Below are 24,344 nucleotides of genomic sequence, written 5' to 3' on the forward strand. Positions count from 1 at the left end.
CCTGCAAAACCATTTTTGATTTAGGTTTATTCTAAAAAGTGTTAACATTCTCTATGATGTATACAAGAGGCATACTTCGACCGAAATCTCCTACTGTTTTGCAAATTTGTAGGACAGGTCACTTCTTTGCTACACAAGATATTGAAAATTTTAGTAAATGATCAGAATCATCACATGAAAAGCCAGTATGTTTTCCAGTAAATTCAAAAAATGTCAAGTCTACAGTCAAAAAGTACTTGAAGATTAAGTTTTTTTTTTGCAATAACCGGATAAATTGCTAGAACCGTACCCTGTTTAAAATGTTATCAGAACTCCTCAATTATGTCAATTCTTACCAATAGTTTTATTTCTTTCATCAACTATAGACTAATTGCTCATATTAGTCATTCCATCACACATTATGACTATACTGCCTTGCAAAATAGTGACCATAATTTTCATCTGAATGAAAATTTCATTGTATTTACTCCCATTACCTAACTATGCTTTAAGCATCCTTACTGGAAAGTTGAATTCTCACTGCAAGATTACAAGAATGTAATATGCAGCCAATAACATTGCTCTATTATAAGATCATAAGAAATAGGAGCAGGAGTAGGCCATACGGCCCCTCGAGCCTGCTCCGCCATTTAATACGATCATGGCTGATCCAATTATGGACTCAGGTCCACTACCCTGCCCGCTCTCCATAACCCTTTATCTTATATATTATAAAATGGCTTTATCGAAAGCATCAAATAGAGGAAATGCAGAACTAGAGATATATTTGGACTTAGGACAGAGATAAAGAGAAACTTCTTCACTCAGAAAGTTGTTAACCTGTGGAATTCCCTACCGCAGAGTTGTTGATGCCAGTTCATTGGATATATTCAAAAGGGAGTTGGATATGGCCCTACGGCTAAAGGGATCAAGGGGTATGGAGAGAAAGCAGGAAAGGGGTACTGAGGTGAATGATCAGCCATGATCTTATTGAATGGTGGTGCAAGCTCGAAGGGCCGAATGGCCTACTCCTGCACCTATTTTCTACGTTTCTGTAAGTATTTGATGTAGTGTCACATAGAATTATGGCCATAGTATTAACCATAGAGTTGTAGAGGGACATCTCTTGGATTAGTAAACTAACTAGTGGTTTACCCCAGGAAAGTGGTGGGACTTCTTGTTTATATATAAAGGAATAAGCATGTGATAGAGGGAATACCAAAACTAACTGGTAAGCTGTGAGGAAAGTGAAACAGTACAGGACAGGCAGATTACAGTCAGTAGATTTGCGGCAACTGCAGTCAAATACAAATATGAAACATATTTTGGGGAAAACAAAGGAAATATATCCTAAAATGATCAAAAAGGAGGTTTTGAAGAGCAGGATATAGTATCTCAAGAGGGTCAAGAAGGAAATTCCAGAATTCATATATTTAAAAGCTGAACATGCCAGCAATGGAGAAAGAATGAAAGGATAGAGTTATCAAACAAAGAAGTGTTTGGTGTAGAGATGCTGAAGGAGGAACCTAATAATGATAAAATTAAAGGGTTTGAATGCACAATTAATGCAAAACCTTTTGCTGAATCTGAAACGAGGGGCTCCCAAGCTCAGGATTAGTAAAGAAAGAACTTGCAAGTCCTTTCACAACCTCAGTATGTTCCAAAGTGCTTTACCACCAATGAAGTACTTTAAGTCTAGTCACTGTTGTAATGTAGGAAACATCGCAGCCAATTTGGGCACAGCAAGGTCCCACAAACAGCAATGAGAGAATGACCAGATAATCTGTTTTTAGTGATGTTGGTTCAAGGATAAAATGATGTCCAGGACACCAGGAGAACACACCTGCTCTTCTTCGAAATAATCCCATGAGATTTTTTACATCCACTTGAGAGGATCTCTGACAGTCCCACAATACTGCACTGAAGTATCAGCCTAGATTATGTGCTCAAGTCCCTGGAGTCGGACTTGAACCCAAAACCTTCTCACTCAGATGAGAGTGGTATCACCAAGTCGAGGCTGACATTTTTTAGTACTAAAAACAAAGAGGATGGCTGGAATGAATTTTCTCAGATTAGCAGAAAATTGAATTCTTTACTAATAAGTGACAATAAAGGAAAAAGCAGCATTTAGGAGAGAATTATATAAACACAATAAAAATATGGACGTTTATGGAAAAGAGCAGCGAAAGAAGTTTAGAGTAGATTAGAATGTGGAGCTAGAACCAGCACAGGCATTGTGGGTCAAATGATCTGCTGTACCAAAATTTCTGATTCTGTTATAAGCATAATTCACAGTTTATGACATAACCTGAGCCCTTTATCATCTTGCAATCACTAAGTATCTTATTTATATTACATCATAAAATAACCTCATCACATAAGGCAACCAATTTCTTTTAAGAATTTCCTCCTCGCCATCGACCATAACATTTAAAAACTATCCAGTCAAATGAAGGTCACAAAGCAAAGCTCAATTGTCACAATGGGTACATCAAAGATATAAAATAGTAGTGGGACAAGCTCCAAATGTCATTTTTTTTTAAAAATAGAAGCATTCTCAATAAACTCTGATTTCGAAGATCCCGAGTGTATTAGGACATGTCCTAAACCTGGGTCACAGCTTCAATGGTGCATACGATCATCTTATATAAATTACAAGGCATCGATAAATCCCTACAAGGAACATTGTTAAATCGTATTTTACTGGACCGGCCGATAACAGCTAACGGTGCTCGGAGTGGGGGTGGAGGGTAGAGAATGTTGCACTGGGGTACAATCCGCCTTGCGCATTGTCAAGAGTCTCCATTTGCTGCTCTGCCCAAACGCAGGGTCGCCAGGACGGTCTGCACGACAGGGTCTACCGCCCTCACAATTCTGTGGTCGCCTCTCCCACCCACCCCACACACTTTAACCACCAAGCCGCGGGGAGGACCCTTCAACAACATGGAGGCAATGCCGCCTGGCACGGCCCGCCACAGAGCGCGCGCACAACTGCTTTCCTTTTCAGTTGCTGCTCTCCATGTTCCTCACAACCAAACCGTCGAGGTAAAAAAGCGCTTTCAATTGTTTTTTTTTTTAAAAACCCACACATTTCAATCGCAGGGGGGCTGCGGGAAACGGCAAACAACGTTAGGAAAGACTTAAGAGAACAAGCGGCCGCCATTACGCAGCTTCGACCCCCGCCATGCTGAAGAGGCTGGCGTGCCACCATCGCGCCGATGGCAGCTTCCGCACCTTTCGGAATCGCACAGCAGCGTCCAACTTCGGGGGTAGGGGGGTGGGGACGCTGGCTTGTTTCGGTGTTGGGCTTTCCTTCAGTGCTAAGGTTTTTTTTTTGGGGGGGGGGGGGGGTTCCTCACCTCCACCGCACCGGTTGTATCGGGACATAATAACACACTCACTCTTCCCTCCGTCCGTTCTCCATTAACTGAGAGCCAACCCCGCGCGCGCCTGCGCATGTGCGCTGGGGGCATCGGCACATCCGGGCACTGGGCGGAGGGCCCCGCGAGCTGCCAGAAAGGGTTGGAACCGATGGCGGTTGGGAAGCGCGCGCTAACGTGCGCATGCGTCGTGCGAGGCGTTCGCCGGAATCCATATTGATGGCCGCGCTTTCCTCTCAGCAGCAAACAGCTTGCCTACCCAAAATGGCTTCCCAACGCGCCACAAAAGCTTGGGGGCGAAGGCGTACGTATCCTAATTTGTAGTTTTTAAAAAAAAAGATCGGGCAGGGGAAGTAGGCGGAGTTAATACCCAATCCTTGAAGCTGGCTGTGTGACCAGGTTTGGCAGATTTCTGCATTTTGCTGTGTTGTGTGCTTTGCACGGATTTGAACAAATCTTTTACCCCAGCTGCTTCACACTATATTGTGTGTGTGTTTTTTTATGTTCATAATTGAACCAGGAAGAAAATAATTAAAAACTCCCTTTTAAAATAAAAGAAATAAAAGAGGAACTTGCACTTGCGACCTCTCTCAAACCATTTCACTAAAATTAATTACTTTGAAGTGCATCGTTGTTATGGTAGTCGTTTTACACATGGCAAGACTCCACCATCAACAGTGAGATAGTTGAATGACCACAGTTAATCTGATTTCTGGTGGTAGTTTTTTTTAAATTTCAAAATATACTTTATTCATATAAAAATTTGTACAGTACATTCAAAAGCAGTGCAGTACATTTAGCTGCGGTCAGCAATCCCATACACTACATTTGGGTGCTGACAGCAGTTCCGTTCGATACATTTCCTTGCTTTTCAGTTCAAGTACAATTCGGTACAATTTCTGGTGGTAGTGACTGAGCAAGGAATGTGGGCCAGAAGAAATCTCTGCTATCTGAACGGGACTGAACTCCAAAAACAAGTAGAGAGCACCTCATTTTAATAACATAACGACATTAGAAGTAGGAGCAGGAGTAGAAATTTAGAAATAGAAACAGAAATTTACAGCGCAGAAGGAGGCCATTTCGGCCAACAAAGCCGCACTGCCCTTGGTCAGCAGCCCTAAAGGTTACATATAAACCTATGAACAAGGACGGAAAAGCAAAGAGCACCCAGCCCAACCAATCCGCCTCACCACAACTGCGACACCCTATACTGCAACATTCTACACTCCACCCCAACCGGAGCCATGTGATCTCCTGGGAGAGGCAAAAAACAGATTTGGCCCCTCGAGCCTGCTCCGCCACGCAATAAGATCATGGCTAATCTGATCTTGGGCTCAGCTCCATTTCCTTGCCCGCTCCCCATAACCCTTCTCTCCCTTTTTGTTAAGAACATAAGAAATAGGAGCAGGAGTAAGAAATAAGAGCATCTTGTGCAATGCATCATCATAGGCAGTCCCTCGGAATCGAGGAAGACTTGCTTCCACTCTAAAAATGAGTCTTTAGGCGGCTGAACAGTCCAATACGAGAACCACAGTCCCTGTCATAGGTGGGACAGATAGTCGTTGAGGGAAAGGGACTGGTTTGCCGCACGCTCTTTCCGCTGCCTGCGCTTGGTTTCTGCATGCTCTCAGCAATGAGACTCGAGGTGCTCAGCGCCCTCCCGGATGCATTTCCTCTACTTAGTGTGGTCTTTGGCCAGGGACTCCCAGGTATCTGTAGAGATGTTGCACTTTATCAGGGAGGCTTTGAGGGTGTCCTTGTAACGTTTCCTCTGCCCACCTTTGGCTCGTTTGCCATGAAGGAGTTCCGAGTAGAGCGCTTGCTTTGGGAGTCTCGTGTCTGGCATGCGAACAATGTGGTCTGCCCAGCGGAGCTGATCGAGTGTGGTCAGTGCTTCAATGCTGGGGATGTTTGCCTGGTCGAGGACGCTAACGTTGGTGCGTCTGTCCTCCCAGAGGACTTGTAGGATCTTGCGGAGACATCGTTGGTGGTATTTCTCCAGCGACTTGAGGTGTCTACTGTACATGGTCCATGTCTCTGAGCCATACAAGAGGGCGGGTATTACTACAGCCCTGTAGACCATGAGCTTGGTGGCAGATTTGAGGGCCTGGTCTTCAAACACTCTTTTCCGCAGGCGGCCAAAGGCTGCACTGGCGCACTGGAGGTGGTGTTGAATCTCGTCGTCAATGTCTGCTCTTTTTGATAAGAGGCTCCCGAGGTATGGGAAATGGTTCACGTTGTCCAGGGCCGCGCCGTGGATCTTGATGACTGGGGGGAGCAGTGCTGTGTGGCACGGACAGGTTGGTGGAGGACCTTTGTCTTACTGATGTTTAGCATAAGGCCCATGTTTTCGTACGCCTCAGTAAATACGTTGACTATGACTTTCCCAGTGCAATGCAGGACCCCCTCAGTAACTATACTAGACTTCAGCCTAGATTATGCCTATTTCTGATCGAACAAATACAGGTGACACTTGGTTACACCAGCATCACTAACTGGAAAAAAAATAGCTCTACAAGTGACTCCTCATTTGAGGAGGCTCCACTAATGTAATAATCTGAACATGAAGTCCAATCAAAACTGAAGAAGCTTGCATTAAAACTACATCACAATATTATTGGCCCTGAATCTGCGGTCAGCGGCTAAGCGAAGGCATTCGTCCCTGGCCCCGAAGTAAGCTTCGCACAAAGATCTCGTGATCTCTGTGTTGATAAGTTTGGGTTTTCTGATGTTCAATTCAAATCAACAGAGTATAGTGGGGATCCCCTTGTGCAAACTGCTGTGTCGTCAATAGGTTCTCTAAGCATCCAATTAAAATGTAGAACTCTCACAGACAGCAAACAAGGAAATGGGTAAGCTCTTTAAATTCTAACTTTTTAGAAAATGAACAAAACAAAGATTGGGAAATGGCAAATCTAAAATAAAGATGAGCAAACTTAAAAAAAAATGTTTTAAGTTTCTTAATTTTTATTTTTATTAACACTGATAAATTTCAGACTACACAAAATTAAAATTCATTTTTCAGGCCCATAACCATGGTTTAGCAGTCAATACTGTTAAAACCCAAGTTATACCTAATCCCTTTGGGTCTAACTTTTAGTTGGGAATTTAACAGCGTTTGGCCTACTCCTGCTCCTATTTCTTATGTTCTTATGTTATCGCTCTTAAATACATCAAGGCATATTTTTTAAAGCAAATGAAAAAAACACAATCACATTCTATTACGCTACCCCTTGCGCTGGTTCATGGAAGATTTTTCATTTGGCGATATGCAAATTAGTTTGAACTAGAAAACATGCGCAATTTCAAGCACAATTTGCGCCTGAATTGCTGATTGCGCCCAAAACGAAAACTCTACTAATAATTTTTTTTCATATGAGAGACTATACCTCTCTGAGCTTGTCTGTAAACAGTAATGGTGAATCATGCACATTTCCCTACGTTACAACAGTGACTACACTTCACAATTAATTGATTGACTATGAAGTACTTCGGGATGTCCTGAGGGCATGAAATACTAGATGCTTCCTATCTTGTGATAAATAAAATAATGTACAGGCACCTCTTTTGTTTCTTGCTCTACCATTATACTTCTTTGAACCTAACAACTACTGTTGCCAATACCACTTCTTCTTTCATATGGTGGTAGCAAAGCAAATCAAATGTCAATATCTAAATTGGATATCCAGGCCCAAGCTTCCGGTGTAACTACATGGATATCTTGTAGGCTGCCAGCAAATTCCCTCTGAGGGCAGTGCTCAATGATGTGCTCCAGGGTCTGATTCCACAGTTACATGATGGTGGCAGCATCTACTGTGACCAGTTCTGAGGCGGTTGATAGTTGTCCACTGTTTGCGAGGAAGGCTTGATCCTTCAGGTTGTACTGTGGAGTCCTCGATAAGAAATCCATTTCGTATGTCGCAGTTACATAAGAACATAAGAAATAGGAACAGGAGTAGGCCATACGGTCCCTCGAGCCTGCTCCGCCATTCAATAAGATCATGGCTGATCTGATCATGGACTCAGCTCTACTTCCCTGTACGCTCCCCATAACCCCTTATCCCATTATCGTTTAAGAAACTGTCTACTTCTGTCTTAAATTTATTCAATGTTCCAGCTTCCACAGCTCTCTGAGGCAGCGAATTCCATAGATTTACAACCCTCTGAGAGAAGAAATTTCTCATCTCTGTTTTAAATGGGCAGCCCCTTATTCTAAGATCATGCCCTCTAGTTCTAGTCTTCCCCCATCAGTGGAAACATCCTCTCTGCATCCACCTTGTCAAGCCCCCTCATAATCTTATACGTTTCGATAAGATCACCTCTCATTCTTCTGAATTCCAATGAGTAGAGGCCCAACCTACTTAACCTTTCCTCATAAGTCAACCCCCTCATCCTCTGAACTGCCTCCAAAGCAAGTATATCCTTTCTTAAATATGGAAACCAAAACTGCACGTAGTATTCCAGGTGTGGCCTCATCAATACCTTATATAGTTGTAGCAAGACTTCCCTGCTTTTATACTCCATCCCCTTTGCAATAAAGGCCAAGATACCATTGGCCTTCCTGATCACTTGCCGTACCTGCATACTATCCTTTTGTGTTTCATGCACAGCTGTACTGCGGCACTTTGCAATCTTTCTCCATTTAAATAATAACTTGCTCTTTGATTTTTTTCTGCCAAAGTGCATGACCTCACACTTTCCGACATTATACACCATCTGCCAAATTTTTGCTCACTCACTTAGGCTGTCTATGTCCTTATGCAGATTTTTTGTGTCCTCCTCACACATTACTTTTCCTCCCATCTTTGTATCGTCAGCAAACTTGGCTACATTACACTCAGTCCCTTCTTCCAAGTCGTTAATATAGATTGTAAATAGTTAGGGTCGCAGCACTGATCCCTGCGGCATCCCACTAGTTACTGATTGCCAACCAGAAAATGAACCATTTATCCCGACTCTCTGTTCTCTGTTAGTTAGCCAATCCTCTATCCATGTGAATATATTAGGGTTAGAGTTAGGGTTAACTCCAACCCCGTGAACTTTTATCTTGTGCAGTAACCTTTTATGTGGCTCCTTGTCAAATGCCTTCTGCAAGTCCAAATACACCACACCCACTGGTTCCCCTTTATCCACCCTGTTCGTTACATCCTGAAAGAATTCCAGCAAATTTGTTAAACATGACTTCCCCTTCATAAATCCATGCTGACTCTGCCTGACCGAATTTTGCTTTTCCAAATGTCCTGCTACTGCTTCTTTAATAATGGACTCCAACATTTTCCCAACCACAGATGTTAGGCTAACTGGTCTATAGTTTCCTGCTTTTTGTCTTCCAAACATTTCGCCATCAGTCATCAAGGCTGAGGGGAGATAGCTGAAGGGCTTCGACAACGGTCCAAAATGGCCTAGATTTAAGACGAGGATGGTGGTAGGTTGTTCAAGTTGGCCTGGATCAACATGTCTTTGCTGGTGTAGCGGTTGTATTCTCTGGAGACTGCATATTCATGGCATAGGTGTGCTGGTGCGATGTTTGCAAGCACGGGGTGCCAAGGTGTTGGTGTCAATAAAAGCGTACCGGTGATAATTCTCAGAGTAAAATTCAGCTGGACATCAACGGATTTGACATGCGGACGATAGCCAATATCACTACAATATTCCTTTGTCTACTATTTTAAATGGGTTATCTCCTCTGCTGGATTCGTGGATAAAGGAATATTAAAAGAACACATTAAGTGTTCATCCACTAACATTGGCCACATTAATTTTAAGGCTTTTGTCTCAAAATTAATCACTGAGAATAGTATAGTATAAAAGTAGTTCTTCATTATGGTAACTAACATAGCCTTATGATTATCATAAAGTGCTTGCCCATATTGCTTAGATCTTATGTGATTTGCTAACTCGTGCTTTTGATGCTGGAGGGGTAGAATTTCCATTTATGCCATTTCTCCAGGGTTTGACTTCAATGAAAAAGCTCTTCAATAAACTGCAGCCAATTCACTATCGACCATTTTGTGCTGCTGCCCCGGACCAATTTCACCTCCAATGTTTGATCCAGTTTGGTATTAGCCCAGAATTGCCTGAGTGGGACATAAGCGAGATTAGGCAGTGTGGAGGTGGGGAGAGAGAGAGAGAGAGAAAGGATATAATTGTATTGGAGGCAGTTCAGAGAAGGTTCACTAGGTTGATTCTGGAGATGAGGGGGTTGATTTATGAAGATACGTTGAGTGGGTTGGGCACATTGGAGTTCAGAAGAATGAGAGGTGATCTTATCGAAACATATAAGATAATGAGGGGACGCGAGGATATTTCCAATCATAGGGGAAACTAAAACTAGGGGACATAGTCTCAGAATAAGGGCTACCCATTTAAAACTGAGATGAGTGTTGTAAATCTATGGAATTCTCTGCCCCAGAGAGCTGTGGAGGCTGGGTCATTGAATATATTTAAGCCGGAGATAGACAGATTTTTGAGTGATAAAGGAGTAAAGGGTTATGGGGAGCGGGCAGGCACATGGAGCTGACTCCATGATCAGATCAGCCATGATCTTATTGAATGCCGGAGCAGGCTCGAGGGACCAAATGGCCTACTCCTGCTCCTTTTCTTAAGTTCTTAAATCGGAGCCCTATGACACCTCGTGTTAGGGCTCTACTGAACTGTGTTGCCTTCATTACTAGGGCATCTCTTGCTTTCTGAAATAAAGGAAAGTAAAACAAACACCTGAACACCTTCAGCATAGATTATATTAGGAATAACATTTTGAATGTGGGCCTTGTAATTAATACTTTTTTGCTAAGTTTTGTTGTATTAAAGTCTCAACTCGGACAACAATTTGGAGTTTAGGATGATTACCTAATCTTATGTCCAATATTTTTAGCTGAGTAAAGAAAGGAATTAAAGACTTGCATTTATAAAGCACGTTTCATGATCACCGATGTCCCAAAGTGCTGTACAGCCAATGAAGTACTTTTGAAGTGTTACTGTTGTAATGTCGGAAACGAGGCAGCCAATTTGCACACAGCAAGATCCCACAAACAGCAATGTAATAATGACTGGAAAATCTGTTTTAGTGAAGTTGATTGAGGAACAAATATTGGCCAGGACACAGGGGTGAACTCCCGTGCTCTTCTTAGAAATAGTGCCCTAGGATCTTTTACGTCCACCTGATAGAGCAGACAGGGCCTCGGTTTAACATCTCATCCGAAAGACGGCACCTCCAACAATGCAGCGCTCCCACAGCACTGCACTGGGGTGTCAGCCTGCATTTTTGTGCTCAAGTCCAAGAGTGGGACTTGAACCCACAACCTGCTGACTCAGACACAAGAGTGCTACCAATTGAGCCACAGCTGACACTGCAAAGAACTACAAAAGTCAAGATTTGGCCAGCTGAAAACCGAACATGGAAGCTAAAGTGGAATTATTTCAAGATTGTGGCAGTTTGAAAAGGATCATCAAGCCTACTGTAAATTAAATTGTGGAAGTATGATAAAGGGACACAGGTCACAGGTTCAAAATTAATGATATCATGAAGTTCTTCTTCATGCAGAGTGTGATCAACACTTGGAATTGACTTCCAGGCAGAGTGGTGGAGGCGAAAACCTTCGACTTATCTAAAAGACAATTAGATGCAGCAATGGGAGGAGCATAAATTGTCTCTAAATTGTCAGACCGCTTGTCCAACATCCAGTTCTGGATGAGCAGAAATTTTCTCCAATTGAATATTGGGAAGACCGAAGCCATTGGTTTCGGTCCCCACCACTAACTCCGTTCCTTAGACACTGACTCCATCCCTTTCCCCAACTCCTGTGTGAGGCTGAACCCGACTGTTCGCAACCTTGGTGTCATATTTGACCCTGAAGTGAGCTTTCAACCATATTTCCACCTCCGTAACATCGCCCGTCTCTGCCCTTGCCTCAACTCATCCGCTGCTGAAGCCATGCCTTTGTTACCATGCTTTTGTTATCTCTAGACTTGACTATTCCAATGCACTCCTGGCTGGCCTCCCACATTCTACCCTACATAAACTAGAGGTGATCCAAAACTCAGCTGCCCGTGTCCCAACTCGCACCAAGTCCTGCTCACCCATCACCCCTGTGCTTGCTGACCTACATTGACTTCCGGTTAAGCAACGTCTCGATTTCAAAATTCTCATCCTTATTTTCAAAGCTCTCCATGGTCTCGCCCCTCCCTATCTCTGTAATGTCCTCCAGCCCCACAACCCCTGAGATGTCTGCGCTCCTCTAATTCTGCCCTCCTGAGCATCCCTGATTGAAATCGCTAAACCATTGGTGGTCGTGCCTTCTGTTGCCTAGGTCCCAAGCTCTGGAACTCCCTTTCTAAACCTCTCCGCCTCTTTACCTCTCTTTTCTTCCTTCAAGACACTTCTTAAAATACATCTTTGACCAAGCTTTTGGTCACCTGCGCTAATTTCTACTTATGCAGCTCAGTGTCAAATTTTTATAGCATTATACTCCAGTGAAGCGCCTTGGGACGTTTCACTACATTAAAGGTGCTATATAAATACAAGTTATTGTTGTTGTAAGGTCATTCTGGATAAATGAATTACAATGGGCTGAATGACATTCCTCACCTGTAAGTATGTTGTGACCTTATGACCTGTACTGACCATTCTTCATCTCCCGCCTGCCCATGTTATATTCCTCTACTCACTGCTGATTCAGAAATTCCTTGGAAGTTTCAACTGAATTTTTGACACGGTAGGTGGGATTTTACCCAATAACTTGATACTAAAGGATATATTTTATACTATGTACAAAGTTATGTGAAAATATTTAATAAACAGTCATTGTAACCCATGGGTTTACAATAACAGTTGAGTAAAAGAAACAATATCCTGGCTAAACCAGACCAATTGTAGCACCGCTAACTGCTGCCTAGCTGAGATCAGCCAGTTCCTAGGTTCAATCTCTGCTCTGTGCTGAGTTAGTAATCTCTGCGAGGGAGCAGTAAAGGTGCTACTCACTGGAAATACTGACTGGGTGCCAGTCAATCAGACTCAATAGTCCAATGAATCAGTCTTTCTGCAGGAATTTGAGATATTTATTCAGAATACATGATGCCTTAGACCTAATTTAGGTGCAAGAAATCTCCTTCAAACTATTATTTTCTTTATAATAAAGGTCTGATTAATCTCCTTCTTGAAAAATGAGCTTTCAGATGTTGGTCAACCTGCATTTCTAGTATCTTCTCATTTTTATTTCGGATTTCCAGCACTCATTTTCTTTTTGGTACCTTCCCTTTATAATTTATGGTTGCGTAGGGAAAAATTAAATTTTTAAGTCTAAACCAATTACAATTATAAATAAGTAGCATATATTTTTCATCCTGTAAAGATGTTGATTATTTATTTCAGGCCTGATTCCTCTGTTCAAAGTCATATATCTGAACTGTTAATGTCTGTTTGTATGTTTAATGGACAAAAAACAATAGTGTCCTCTTTGTAAAGAAAGAACTTGCATTTGTACAGCTTCTTTCCCAACCTCAGGACGTCCCAAAGTGCTTCACAGCCAATTAAGCACCTTTGAAGTATAGTCACTGCTGTAGTGTTTGTGCACAGCAAGGTTCCACAAACAACAATGAGATAAATGATCAGTTAAATTGTTTTAGTAATGTTGATTGAGGGATAATTGTTGGCCAGGACACTGGGAGAAGACCCCTGCACTTCTTCAGTCAGTGCCATGGGATCTTTTTACATTCACATGAGAGGGCAGATGCGACCTCAGTTTAACGTCTAATCTGAAAAATGGCACCTCTGACAATGCTGTAGTCTGTCAGTACCGGACTGGAGTGTCAGATCCTGACACGGGGCTTGAACCCATGTCATTTTAACTCAGAAACAAGAGCACTGACACCTAAATCTTTCTCTAAATTTCTTTCCCTCCCTGGTCTCTTCAGACTTTGCACAATTCACCAAATGTGCCTGAGAGAGGAAGTATTAAGGGGTTTAGCATCTTTGAAAGTGGATAAATCCCCAGGCCCGGATGAAATGTATCCCTGGCTGCTAAGGAAAGCAGAGAGAAAATAGCAGAGGCTCTTACCATCATTTTCCAATCCTCTCTGGCTACAGGTGTGGTGCCAGAGGACTGGAGGACTGCTAACGTCATACAATTGTTTAAAAAGGGAGAAAGGGATAGACATAGTGGGGCCAAAATTGCCTCTTCCCTTAAGGCTGTTACAACCGGAAATCGGCGGCCACGCTGCGGAGTGCAGTGGCCACCGATTTGTCGTGTAATGGCCGCCATTTTGAAAATTCTGCTCCAGTGGTGACCCACACCCCCCCACCGCTCCTCTGCTGCAGATCCGTCCTAAGTGCACCATCAGAACGCGCACAGCCGATGTTCCCTCCTGATGGCGAAATTCCACTGAAAAAATCTTCCTCCCGCCGCTCGGTGCCATCGGCAGCTTTTTCTGCCGGTGCACTGCCATGTGGGGCCAACAATTATGCCCCGGGTTCACACCCGCTTGGGTGCCAGGCCGCTGGCCCGGCCGAAAACCCTCCCTGCTGGCCCAGTGAACCGAACTTAAAGAATCGGGCAGCCTCTCTCCTTTAAGTGAAGGGGAGAGCCATGGTGATATGGCACTGTGATGACATCATCAGCGCTACGCTGATGACTGACAGCGGCGGACACTACACCCGCCCCAACATCTGCCTCTCCAGAGTGTGGACTTCCGCCCCCATTATGACCAACTTTCGGTCCGCTGGGAAAAAAAGCCAAAGAGCGGAATTTCACTCAAAAGGCCACCGCATCCACCGCGCCGGTAAAAACAACAGAAACATGGTAGGTGTGCCCCGTTTCCATCGGTGGGCAATTTCGGCCCCAGTAATTACAGGCCAGTCAGCCTAACTTCGGTGGTGAAAAATTATTGGAATAAATTCTGAGGGACAGGATAAATCTTCATTTAGAAAGACACAGATTAATCAAGGACAGTCAGCATGGATTTGTTAAGGGAAAATCTTGTCTGACTAACTTGATTAAATGTTTTGAAGAGGTAACAAGGAGGGTCGATGAGGGCAGTGCGTATGATGTAGTGTATATGGATTTTAACAAGGCTTTTGATAAGATCCCACATGGCAGACTGGTCACGATTGAAAGTAAAAGCCCATGGGATCCAGGGCAAAGTGGCTCAGAGGCAGGAAGCAAAGGTTAATGGTCGATGGGTATGTTTGTGACTGGAAGGCTATTTCTAGCGGGGTTCCGCAGGGCTCAGTACTAAGCCTCTTGCTTTTTGTATATATCAATGATTTAGACTTGAATATAGGGGGTATGATTAAAAAGTTTGCAGATGATACAAAAATTGGCCGTATGGTTGATAATGAAGAAGAAAGCTGTAGACTGGAGGAAGATATCAATGAACTGGTCAGGTGGGCAGAACAGTGGCAAATGGAATTAAATCCTGAGAAGTGTGAGGTAATGCATTTGGGGAGGGCTAACAAGGCAAGGGAATATACAATAAATGGTAGGACACTGAAAAGTGTAGAGGAACAAAGGGACCTTGGACTGCAGGTCTACAGATCCCTGAAGGTAGCAGGACAAGCAGATAAGGTGGTTAAGAAGGCATACGGAATATTTGCCTTAATTAACCGAGGCATAGAATACAAGAGCAGGGAGGTTGTGCTTGAACTCTATAAAATACTAGCTAGACCATAGCTAGAGTACTGCATGCAGTTCTGGTCACCACATTACAGGAAAGATCTGATTGTATTAGAGAGGGTGCAGAGGAGATTGACGAGGATGTTGCCAGGACAGGAGAATTTTAGCTATGAGGAAAGATTGGATAGCCTGGGGTTGTTTTCTTTGGAACAGAGGAGGCTGAGGGAAGAACTTATTGAGGTGTATAAAATGATGAGGGGCCTAGATGGGATGGATAGGAAGGACCTATTTCCCTGAGCAGAGAGGTCAACAACCAGGGGGCATAGATTTAAAGTGATTGGTAACAGGTTTAGAGGGGACTTAAGGGGGAAATGTTTTCACCCAGAGGGTGATGGGGGGGGACCGGAATTCACGGCCTGAAAGGGTGATAGAGGCAGAAAACCTCACCACATTTAAAAAGAATCTGGATATGCATTTGAAGTGCAGTAACCAACAACTATTTTAGTTGCACCCGTAAAACAATAAATCATTAAATCAAGTGACCCTGATTAAAGGGGGGGGGTGGGGGAAAGGCACTAAAACCGACAAACTTAAACAAATGAAACTTTAGACATTACGTGGTTCAAATTAAAATTGATGATGCTCTCCAGTCCCTGCGGCGCCCACCTCTCGCAGAAGGCCGCGAGCGTACCGGTGGACATCGCGTGCTGCATCTCCAGGGACACCCTGGCTCGGATGTAACTGCAGAAGAGAGGCAGGCAGTCGGGCTGAACAACCCCCTTGACCATCCGCTGCCTGGACCGGTTGATGACCACCTTGGCCATGCCCAGGAGCAGTGCCGTAACCTACAAGGCTACGGACCAAGAGCTGGAAAGTGGGATTAGGCAGAATAGTTCTTTGTTGGCTGGTGCGGACACAATGGGATGAAATGGCCTCCTTCTGTGCTGTAAATTTCTATGATTCTATCAATAAGGCAGATAGGCATCCATCTCCCAGTTATCTGCATATGGCTCTTGTTTTTTGACCACTAGAGGGTGTATGAGGGTCTGCCTGGGAGTCGCTGATTTCCCCAAAACCTGCTACAATTAACTCTGATGGTAATCATTAATCCATGCCTGACCACTATATAGCAGCATGAGCCGTGTCATTGAACTGCTGAACAAATTATTTATAATGTTTATACATTTTAAAAGAGAAGGACAAAATGGAATAGGCACAGAATACTAAGAATACACGAGAATGTAAATATTAAGCCTGAATATGAATGTCTAATTGTAATAAAATTTTGACATGGTTAAGTTCATCTTCTAGTGTAGTCACTGTCGTAATGTGAGGATCCACAGCAAACAATTTGCGCACAACAAGGTCCCACAAACAGCAACGAGAGAAATGACCAAATATTCTGTTTTTAGTGGTGTTGGTTGAGGGATGAATGTTGGCCAGGACACCAGGATAACTCCCCTGCTCTTCTTTGAACAGTGCCATGGGATCTTTTACATCCACCTGAGAGGGCAGGTGGGGGCCTCCGTTTAACGTCTCACCTCTGACAGTGCAAGACTCCCTCAGTATTGCACTGGAGTGTCTGACTAGATTATTTAAAGGAGCTGAGGCAGCAGAAGGTTATGCCACCAATGATGGAGTGTGTGGAGGGGGCGGGGGATAGGGAGCCAGAGCATGTTGTGGGAGGGAGTATAGGGATGAAGGATATTGCAAAGATAAGAGGCCATGGAGGAGTTTCAATCCAAGGACAAGTATTTTAAATGTAATGCATTTGGGGACATAGAATCAAATAGATCATCAAGAAAAGGGGATGGGTGAGTGGGGCAGCATTTGGGTGGCAAAGTTTCGGATGAATTGAAGCTTATGCTTGTCCTGCCAAATGCAAACAGTCTGTTAGAATGGGAGAGAACTTGTATGTATTTAATTACGCAAAGTTAACTTTTAATTTATAAATGTAGTTGATTGGCGTAAATAGCTTTGCAACAGCCAAAAGACAGCTAAATTGACGATGAATATGCAACTACATGACATGGCCTAGTGAGGCAACATTAGAAAGTCAACACTGCGCTAGAAATGCAATGAAACAATTGAAATCCTGTAAAATCCCAGAATATATAACCAAATCTACAAAGATTATACTAAGGCTCGACAAGACACTAGTCAGACCACACTTGGAGTACTATGATCAATTCTGGTCACCGTGCCACAAGAAGCCCACAAAAGCAATGGAAAGGGTGCAGAGTCTCACAACAAGACTGATCCCAAATGAAAAGGGAATGAGCTATGAGAAAAGTTCAGAGAAACAGTGAACAAAGAGATATATTAAATAGTATTGATAAGGTAAATTAAGATTGTTTCAAAGTAAGTTAAGTAGGACCAGAGGACATAAATTTAATTCAGTGAAAAATAAATAGCCAAACAGATATATCAGGAAACATGTCTTGTCCCAAAAGGTGTTGAGTTCTGACAGGCAATGTAGCAGAAACAAAGGGAATCAAAATGCAGTTGGTAGCTAGACTGGGGCGGTTGGGGTACCAGAGATCATGAGGTTGGGAGTAATATATTAGCCTGGATAGAGGATTGGCTAACTAACAGAAAACAGAGAATCAGGATAAATGGGTCATTTTCCGGTTGGCAAACGGTAACTAATAGGATGCCACAGAGATCGGTGCTGGGGAATCAACTATTTATAATCTATATTATTGACTTGGATGAGGGGACCGAGTGCAATGTAGCCAAGTTTGCTGATGATACAAAGATGGGTGAGAAAGCAAGTTGTGAGGAGGACACAAAAAGGATATAGACAGGCTAAGTGAGTGGGCAAACAATTGGCAGATGGAGTATAATGTGGGAAAGTGTGAGGTTATCCACTTTGGCAGGAAAAATAAAAAAACAAATTATAATTTAAATGGAGTAAAATTACAAAATGCTGCAGAATAGAGGGACCTGGGAGGTCCTTGAACGTGAAACACAAATAGTTAGTATGTAGGTACAGCAAGTAATCAGGAAGGCAAATGGAATGTTGGCCTTTATTGCAAGGGGGATAGAGTATAAAAGCAGAGAAGTCCTGCTACAACTGTATAGGGTATTAGTGAGACCACACCTGGAGTACTGTGTACAGTTTTGGTCTCCTTATTTAAGGAAGGATATACTTGTATTGGAGGCAGTTCAGAGAAGGTTCACTCGGTTAATTCCTGAGATGAAGAAAGGTTAGAAACTTAAAAACATAGAAATTAAGTGCAGGAGCAGGCCATTTGGCCCTTCAAGCCTGCACTGCCATTCAATAAGATCATGGCTGATCATTCAACCTCAGTACCCCTTTCCTGCTTTCTCTCCATACCACTTGATTCCTTTGGCCATAAGGGCCATATCTTGAGGCCCTTTTGAATATATCTAACGAACTGGCCTCAACAACTCTCTGCAGTAGGGAATTCCACAGGTTAACCACTCTCTGAGTGAAGAAGTTTCTCCTCATCTCGGTCCTAAATGGCTTACCCCTTATGTGTGAACCCTGGTTCTGGAACTCCCCAGCAACGGGAACATTCTTCCTGCCTCTAACCTGTCCAATCCCATCAGAATTTAAATGTTTCTGTAAGATCCCCTCTCATTCTTCTAAACTCCAGTGGATATAAGCCCAGTTGATCCAATCATATGTCATATCCCCTCATATGTCAGTCTTACCATCCCGGGAATCAGTCTGGTGAACCTTCGCTGTACTCCCTCAATAGTAAGAACGTCCTTCCTCAGATTAGGAGACCAAAACTGAACACAGTATTCCAGGTGTGGCCTCACCCAAGGCTCTGTACAATTGAGTAAGACCTCCCTGCTCCGACTCTCTGCTTCCTGTCTGCCAACCAGTTCTCTATCCACATCAATACATTATCCCCAATACTATGTGCTTTAATTTTGCACACTAATCTCTTGTGTGGGACCTTGTTGAAAGCCTTTTGAAAGTCCAGATACACCACATCCACTGGTTCTCCCTTGTCCACTCTATTAGTTACATCCTCAAAACATTCTAGAAGATTTGTCAAGCATGATTTCCCTTTCATAAATCCATGCTGACTTGGACCGATCCTGTCACTGCTTTCCAAATGGGCTGCTATTTCATCTTTAATAATTGATTCCAACATTTTCCCCACCACCGATGTCAGGCTCACCGGTCTATAATTCCTTGTTTTCTCTCTCCCTCCTTTTTTAAAAAGTGGTGTTACATTAGATACCCTCCAGTCCATAGGAACTGATCCAGAGTCAATAGTATGTTGGAAAATGATCACCAATGCATCCACTATTTCTAGGGCCACTTCCTTAAGTACTCTGGGATGCAGACTATCAGGCCCCGGGGATTTATCGGCCCTCAATCCCATCAATTTCCCTAACACAATTTCCTCATTAATAAGGATTTCCTTCAATTCCTCCTTTTCGCTAGACCCTCAAACCCCTAATATTTCCGGAAGGTTATTTGTGTCTTGCTTAGTGAAGACAGATCCAAAGTAGGTTGGGCCTATACTCATTGGAGTTTAGAAGAATGAGAGGTGATCTTATTGAAACATATAAGATACTAAGGGGGCTCGACAAGGTAGATGCAGAGAGGATGTTTCCCCTCGTGGGGAAATCTAGAACTAGGGGACATAGGACATAGTTTCAGAATTAGGGGTCGCCCATTTAAAACTGAGATGAGGAGGAATTTCTTCTCTCAGAGGGTTGTAAATCTATGGAATTCTCTACCCTAGAGAGTTGTGGAGGCTGGGTCATTGAATATATTTAAAGTGGAGACAGACAGATCTTTGAGCGATAAGGGAGTGAAGGTTCACAGGGAGTGGGCAGGGAAGTGGAGCTGGTCCCAAGATCAGCCATGATCTTATTGAACGGCACAGCAGGCTCGAGAGGCCAAATGGCCGACTCCTGCTCCTATTTCTTACATTCCGAGGAGTGAGTTTCAATGGGCTGAATGGTCCTTTCTCGCTTTGACTGTTTTTATGCAACCATACACTATCTGAGGAACTACAGAAATCTCTGTTGGGAATTATCTTAACTCAGAGTTCCGTTTATAAGAATTCTTTAATAGAATATCAGTGGCAGTTGATTGAATTTGTATTGCCATAGTTACATTTTGTTAAACAGATTAGGCGCAAGAGCCAAGAAAACAGTTCTATATCTCATCCAGCAGGTGGCGGTTATAGGCCTGAGTAAGGCCTTAAGCCTATTACATAGAAGAACAAGCAGAGAATGAAGGAGTCGTTTCAGATCAGTTACAGTCTGCTCTTTTCCTGTAATTTGTGCTGTTAATTTGGGGTCATTAACCTTACAAACTGACAGTCGCTCAGAAATAGCAAGGCCGATGGATCTCAGAAGCTATACAACTTCCTTTTCTAGCGTAGAGATTAACTACTACAGTCTGAGCTGTTAGATCAGGAGGAAAACTTTTTTTTGTTAACATTAGCTTTGGACTGAAGGAGCCAGAAGGAAGTGGCCGAACAGTGAGAGATCTTGCTTCAGTGCTGCCTTTGCCGGAGCTGCAAAACTTCTCCTGAAGCAGCTTGTCACTCAGCTCCTGTGTTTTCTTCTCCCTCAAATACTGAAGAGAAGGCTGGTGTTCAATAGTTCTTCAGAGGAGCCTGGATGGGCAGACTCTGTTAAAGTTATCATTGTTTAAATACAACATTGTTTCCGGGAATATATTTGGCATTGATTGAAAAAAAATGGGGAAATTCCTGTCGAAGGTTTTTGGAAACAAAGAAATGCGGATTCTGATGCTGGGCCTGGACGCATCTGGGAAGACTACGGTGTTGTACAAACTCAAACTGGGACAGCCCGTCACTACTATCCCAACCGTAGGCTTTAACGTGGAGACAGTGACTTACAGGAACGTTCGGTTCAATGTCTGGGATGTAGGTGGTCAGGATAAGATCCGGCCTCTTTGGAGACACTATTACACGGGCACCCAGGGGTTGATCTTCGTGGTGGACTGCGCCGACAGAGACCGCGTGGACGAAGCCAGGCAAGAGCTCTACCGCGTCATAAATGATAGAGAAATGCGCAATGCCATCATTCTGATCTTTGCAAACAAGCAAGACCTGCCCGAGGCCATGAAACCCCACGAGATCCAGGAAAAACTGGGCCTGACTAGGATACGAGATCGCAACTGGTACGTTCAGCCTTCCTCGGCAACCACAGGAGATGGACTTTACGAAGGACTGTCCTGGCTAACTTCTAATTACAAGACATCTTGAGGACAAAGTTCAATCTTCACAGAGATGCAGCATTAGAACTGAATTCCTTACTGGTTGCTTTCAGCTTGCAACAGTTACAGTGGAATTGGTTCAGACAAAGGAAAGTGCTTTTAACAATATAGCAGGAATGGCTATACCAGTATAAAGACAAGAGCATCCAGGGACTTGGTAAAGATTTGCTTATAGCAGCTATATTATCAGAGTTAGCTTCAATTGTAGGCGGGCTTTGACTATGTTTAAAGGTCAGTCTTACAATATGATTATCTTTCCCTTTTCACTGTTGATTGGTTAGCAGGAACTGTACTGATATCTGGCACTCCAGTAAAAGTGCTTATGTTACATTCAATAGATAAGCTATAGGATGAAAAAGTATTATAAATACATCGGAGGAATGTTGCTGGTTATAAAGAACTTCAGAAGATTGCTAAAAAGCAACTATATTCACCTCAGTCTCCGAACGTTTAAGCATCACACAATACTCAGGAGTTTAATTCAGTAATTCTATGGTTATGTTATAGTAATAATTCTGGTGCTTATTTTGTAATACATCAAAATACTTAAAACTGAATCACAAGGAATCTGCAGGTTTTGAGAACACAGATTTGATATCATTGCTTGATAATGACAGTGATAGGAATACATATCCTTATAAATTAAACAATTGTTAGCTATGATCAATCATTTAAAAAATATTTTACTGACACTGATATGTGATAGCAAGTATTGAGTTAGAAACAGTATGCTGTGGTAATACTCGTGTTTTATTATACTAGAGTGTAAAATCGCAAAAAAGTACTTCAGCAGGTATATTTATTTTAATAGTTTGCTCGTGAATGTTCTCTGTAATTCATAAAATAATGTGAAATCCTAACAGTAATAAACCAGGAGATTGCATCATCGGAAACAAAATGAATGTACATCCTAACTGAAACTCGAGATCATTGCTGCATTCCCTGTCGATTATAATGCACAATTGATTGTTTAAACAGTGCATTTAATGACATCAGTGGGAATGGACCTGGAGCCGTTACTGAGCCCGAGAGTGTAAGTCCAAAATTAAGAACAAAAAAGCAATGAGCTTGGACCAGGTCCTAAAGGAACTCTGTTTAGTTGCCTAACGACGGTCGTCAATTTGGGAATTTGAATTTACCTGGAACTGTGTGTTAAGGTGTGCCAAAGGTTACTGAATGCAGTCTTTGTATAGTTTAAACTCTGCTGTGGTAACAACAAAAAGGGACGCTACATATTTCTATAATAGTATTGACACAATAGTCTCATATTTGTCATTCAAACAGTCACATTCTTTTGTTCCAAATGTTGTGTTTGACACAAGCACCACCTTTCATTGATAGTTGCCATGTTACAATTCAATGGGTTCGACCAAATACTAAAAGGACTCTGTTGTAGCTTATATGGACCGCAATGATATATTGGTTATAAAGGACCCTGTACTGGAGAAAATATTGCCCCTATTTGCGTAAAGTTAATAAATATTGCCCCTATTTGCGTAAAGTTAATAAATAAATATACATTTTAAAAAATCCTAGAGTGGCGCATTTGAGCATTAACACAAAGTGGCACACTGTGACAAGATGCACAATCAGTATCCACCTCCACTGAGCTCCTCATCTCAGCTTTGTCACTATAGGGAGGCAACAAGCAAGAGAAGGCGGAGAATGGCATAACATGCTTGCCTCTTGGTACTTGACTTAGAGAGGTAATGACGGAGTCTTAGAAAATCCTGGAAGCAAATCACCCTCTGCCCCTTTGGTGCCAGGTGTTGCCTGGCTAGGGAGCAGGGAGGGAAATAATTAGAAGGTAAATTATATATATTTTTAAATAAAGTTCTTGTGCCATTTACATACAGTTCATGTCGACTAGCCATCAAAATAGTTGTTGGCATCTGTGAAAAGATTTCAGGATATCAACCAAATCTGAAATTTCTTTGCAGCCATTTTTTGTCTTGAAATCTTAATGACTGGTTATTTTTAGATTTTGTTGGACAAACACCCTGAACTTGCTAATGCAACAGTGATTAAGCCACCCAGTGATGTGGCATCACATAATCTATTGAAATAAAAACAGAAAATGCTGGAAATACTCAGCCAGTCAGGTAGCATCTGAGGAGAGTGAAACAGAGTCATCGTTTCAGGTCGATGATCTTTCATCAGAACTGGGAGAAGTTACAGATTTAACAGTTTAGAAGCAAATGCAGAGCCAGGGAAAAGGGGAGAGGAAGAAAGAACAAAGAGGAAGGTATGTCATAGGTGGAGGGCAGAAGTGATTAAATGACAAGAGAGATGATGCACTGAGACAAGGATAGGTCTAGAGGAGCTGTAAATGGTAATATTACCAGCACCTGCTGTCCAAAAAAAGGGAGCAGCAGTTATTGAAATCAATGATGAGTCCGGAAGGTTCTAACGTGCCTAATTGAAAGATGAGGTGATGTTCCTCGAGCTTGCGTTGAGCTTCATTGGAACAGTGTAGGGGGCCGAGGTCAGAGTAAGAGTGAACTAGTCATTAATGTCTAGTCACAAACAAATACAACTTCATGTGACTAGGATCATTGTGATCAGAGCTACATCTGTTGCTGATCATTTTTTAGGTGCTTGTTTAAAACAAATGGAAAATAAGTTATTAGCAAAAGGGTGATCATGTAAAACCTTAGCTTTTACTGGGGAATCATGTCCATTAGGAAAGTTTATTTGTGGGCAGCGGTGATGCTACAACATGTTAGCGCATTGATATATTTTTGGTACAGAACAGAAGGAAGTAGGTCTCCTAAGGATAATTTCGGTCATGGTGGCACAAATGTATCATCACCATTAATAGACATGATTCCCCAATAAAAGCTAAGGTTGCTTACTCTGAGAAGGAAAATTCTTACTGGGCCAATTCTAGTTAGAATTAATGGAGCCAAGAAACAGATCGTCGCTCCATTTTCTTGGATAAAAACAGAATCTACTGCATCATGGGAAAGTTTAAGGACCACCAAAGAAACAAGGGACTAAACATATGGTACAGAAATAAAAGCTCATTCACAGATTAGTGTAAAAGGCAGAATTCTAGCTTCTTCGGAGATAGCAGAATTTCATAATTTACTCAATATGTTAACGTTTAACAAACTTCCATATCTTATTCTG

The 24,344-nt window shown here is 42.6% G+C and overlaps 2 protein-coding genes across 2 annotated transcripts in view; one reads left to right on the plus strand and one right to left on the minus strand.

Annotated features, from left to right (window-relative positions):
- Window positions 1–3,407, minus strand: part of LOC139273314 (serine/arginine-rich splicing factor 7-like) — a 39,230-nt gene extending 35,823 nt beyond the window's left edge. The window contains exon 1 of the mRNA XM_070890073.1: window positions 3,339–3,407. Coding sequence (XP_070746174.1) covers window positions 3,339–3,366 — 28 coding nt within the window. The 5' untranslated portion in view covers window positions 3,367–3,407. The remainder of the gene's footprint in view (window positions 1–3,338) is intronic.
- A 16,812-nt stretch (window positions 3,408–20,219) lies between these two features.
- Window positions 20,220–22,155, plus strand: LOC139272747 (ADP-ribosylation factor 6-like). Its single transcript, XM_070888853.1, has one exon. The coding sequence runs from the start codon at window positions 20,671–20,673 to the stop codon at window positions 21,199–21,201; it is 531 nt and encodes a 176-aa protein (XP_070744954.1). The 5' UTR covers window positions 20,220–20,670; the 3' UTR covers window positions 21,202–22,155.
- Window positions 22,156–24,344: the final 2,189 nt, after the last annotated feature.

The sequence above is a fragment of the Pristiophorus japonicus genome, chromosome 9 (genome assembly GCF_044704955.1).
Source record: "Pristiophorus japonicus isolate sPriJap1 chromosome 9, sPriJap1.hap1, whole genome shotgun sequence".
Taxonomy (NCBI): Eukaryota; Metazoa; Chordata; class Chondrichthyes; family Pristiophoridae; genus Pristiophorus; species Pristiophorus japonicus.

Bases quoted from the DNA above. Each gene is read 5' to 3' on its own strand.
- LOC139272747 (XM_070888853.1), top strand. From the start codon at position 20,671: ATGGGGAAATTCCTGTCGAAGGTTTTTGGAAACAAAGAAATGCGGATT.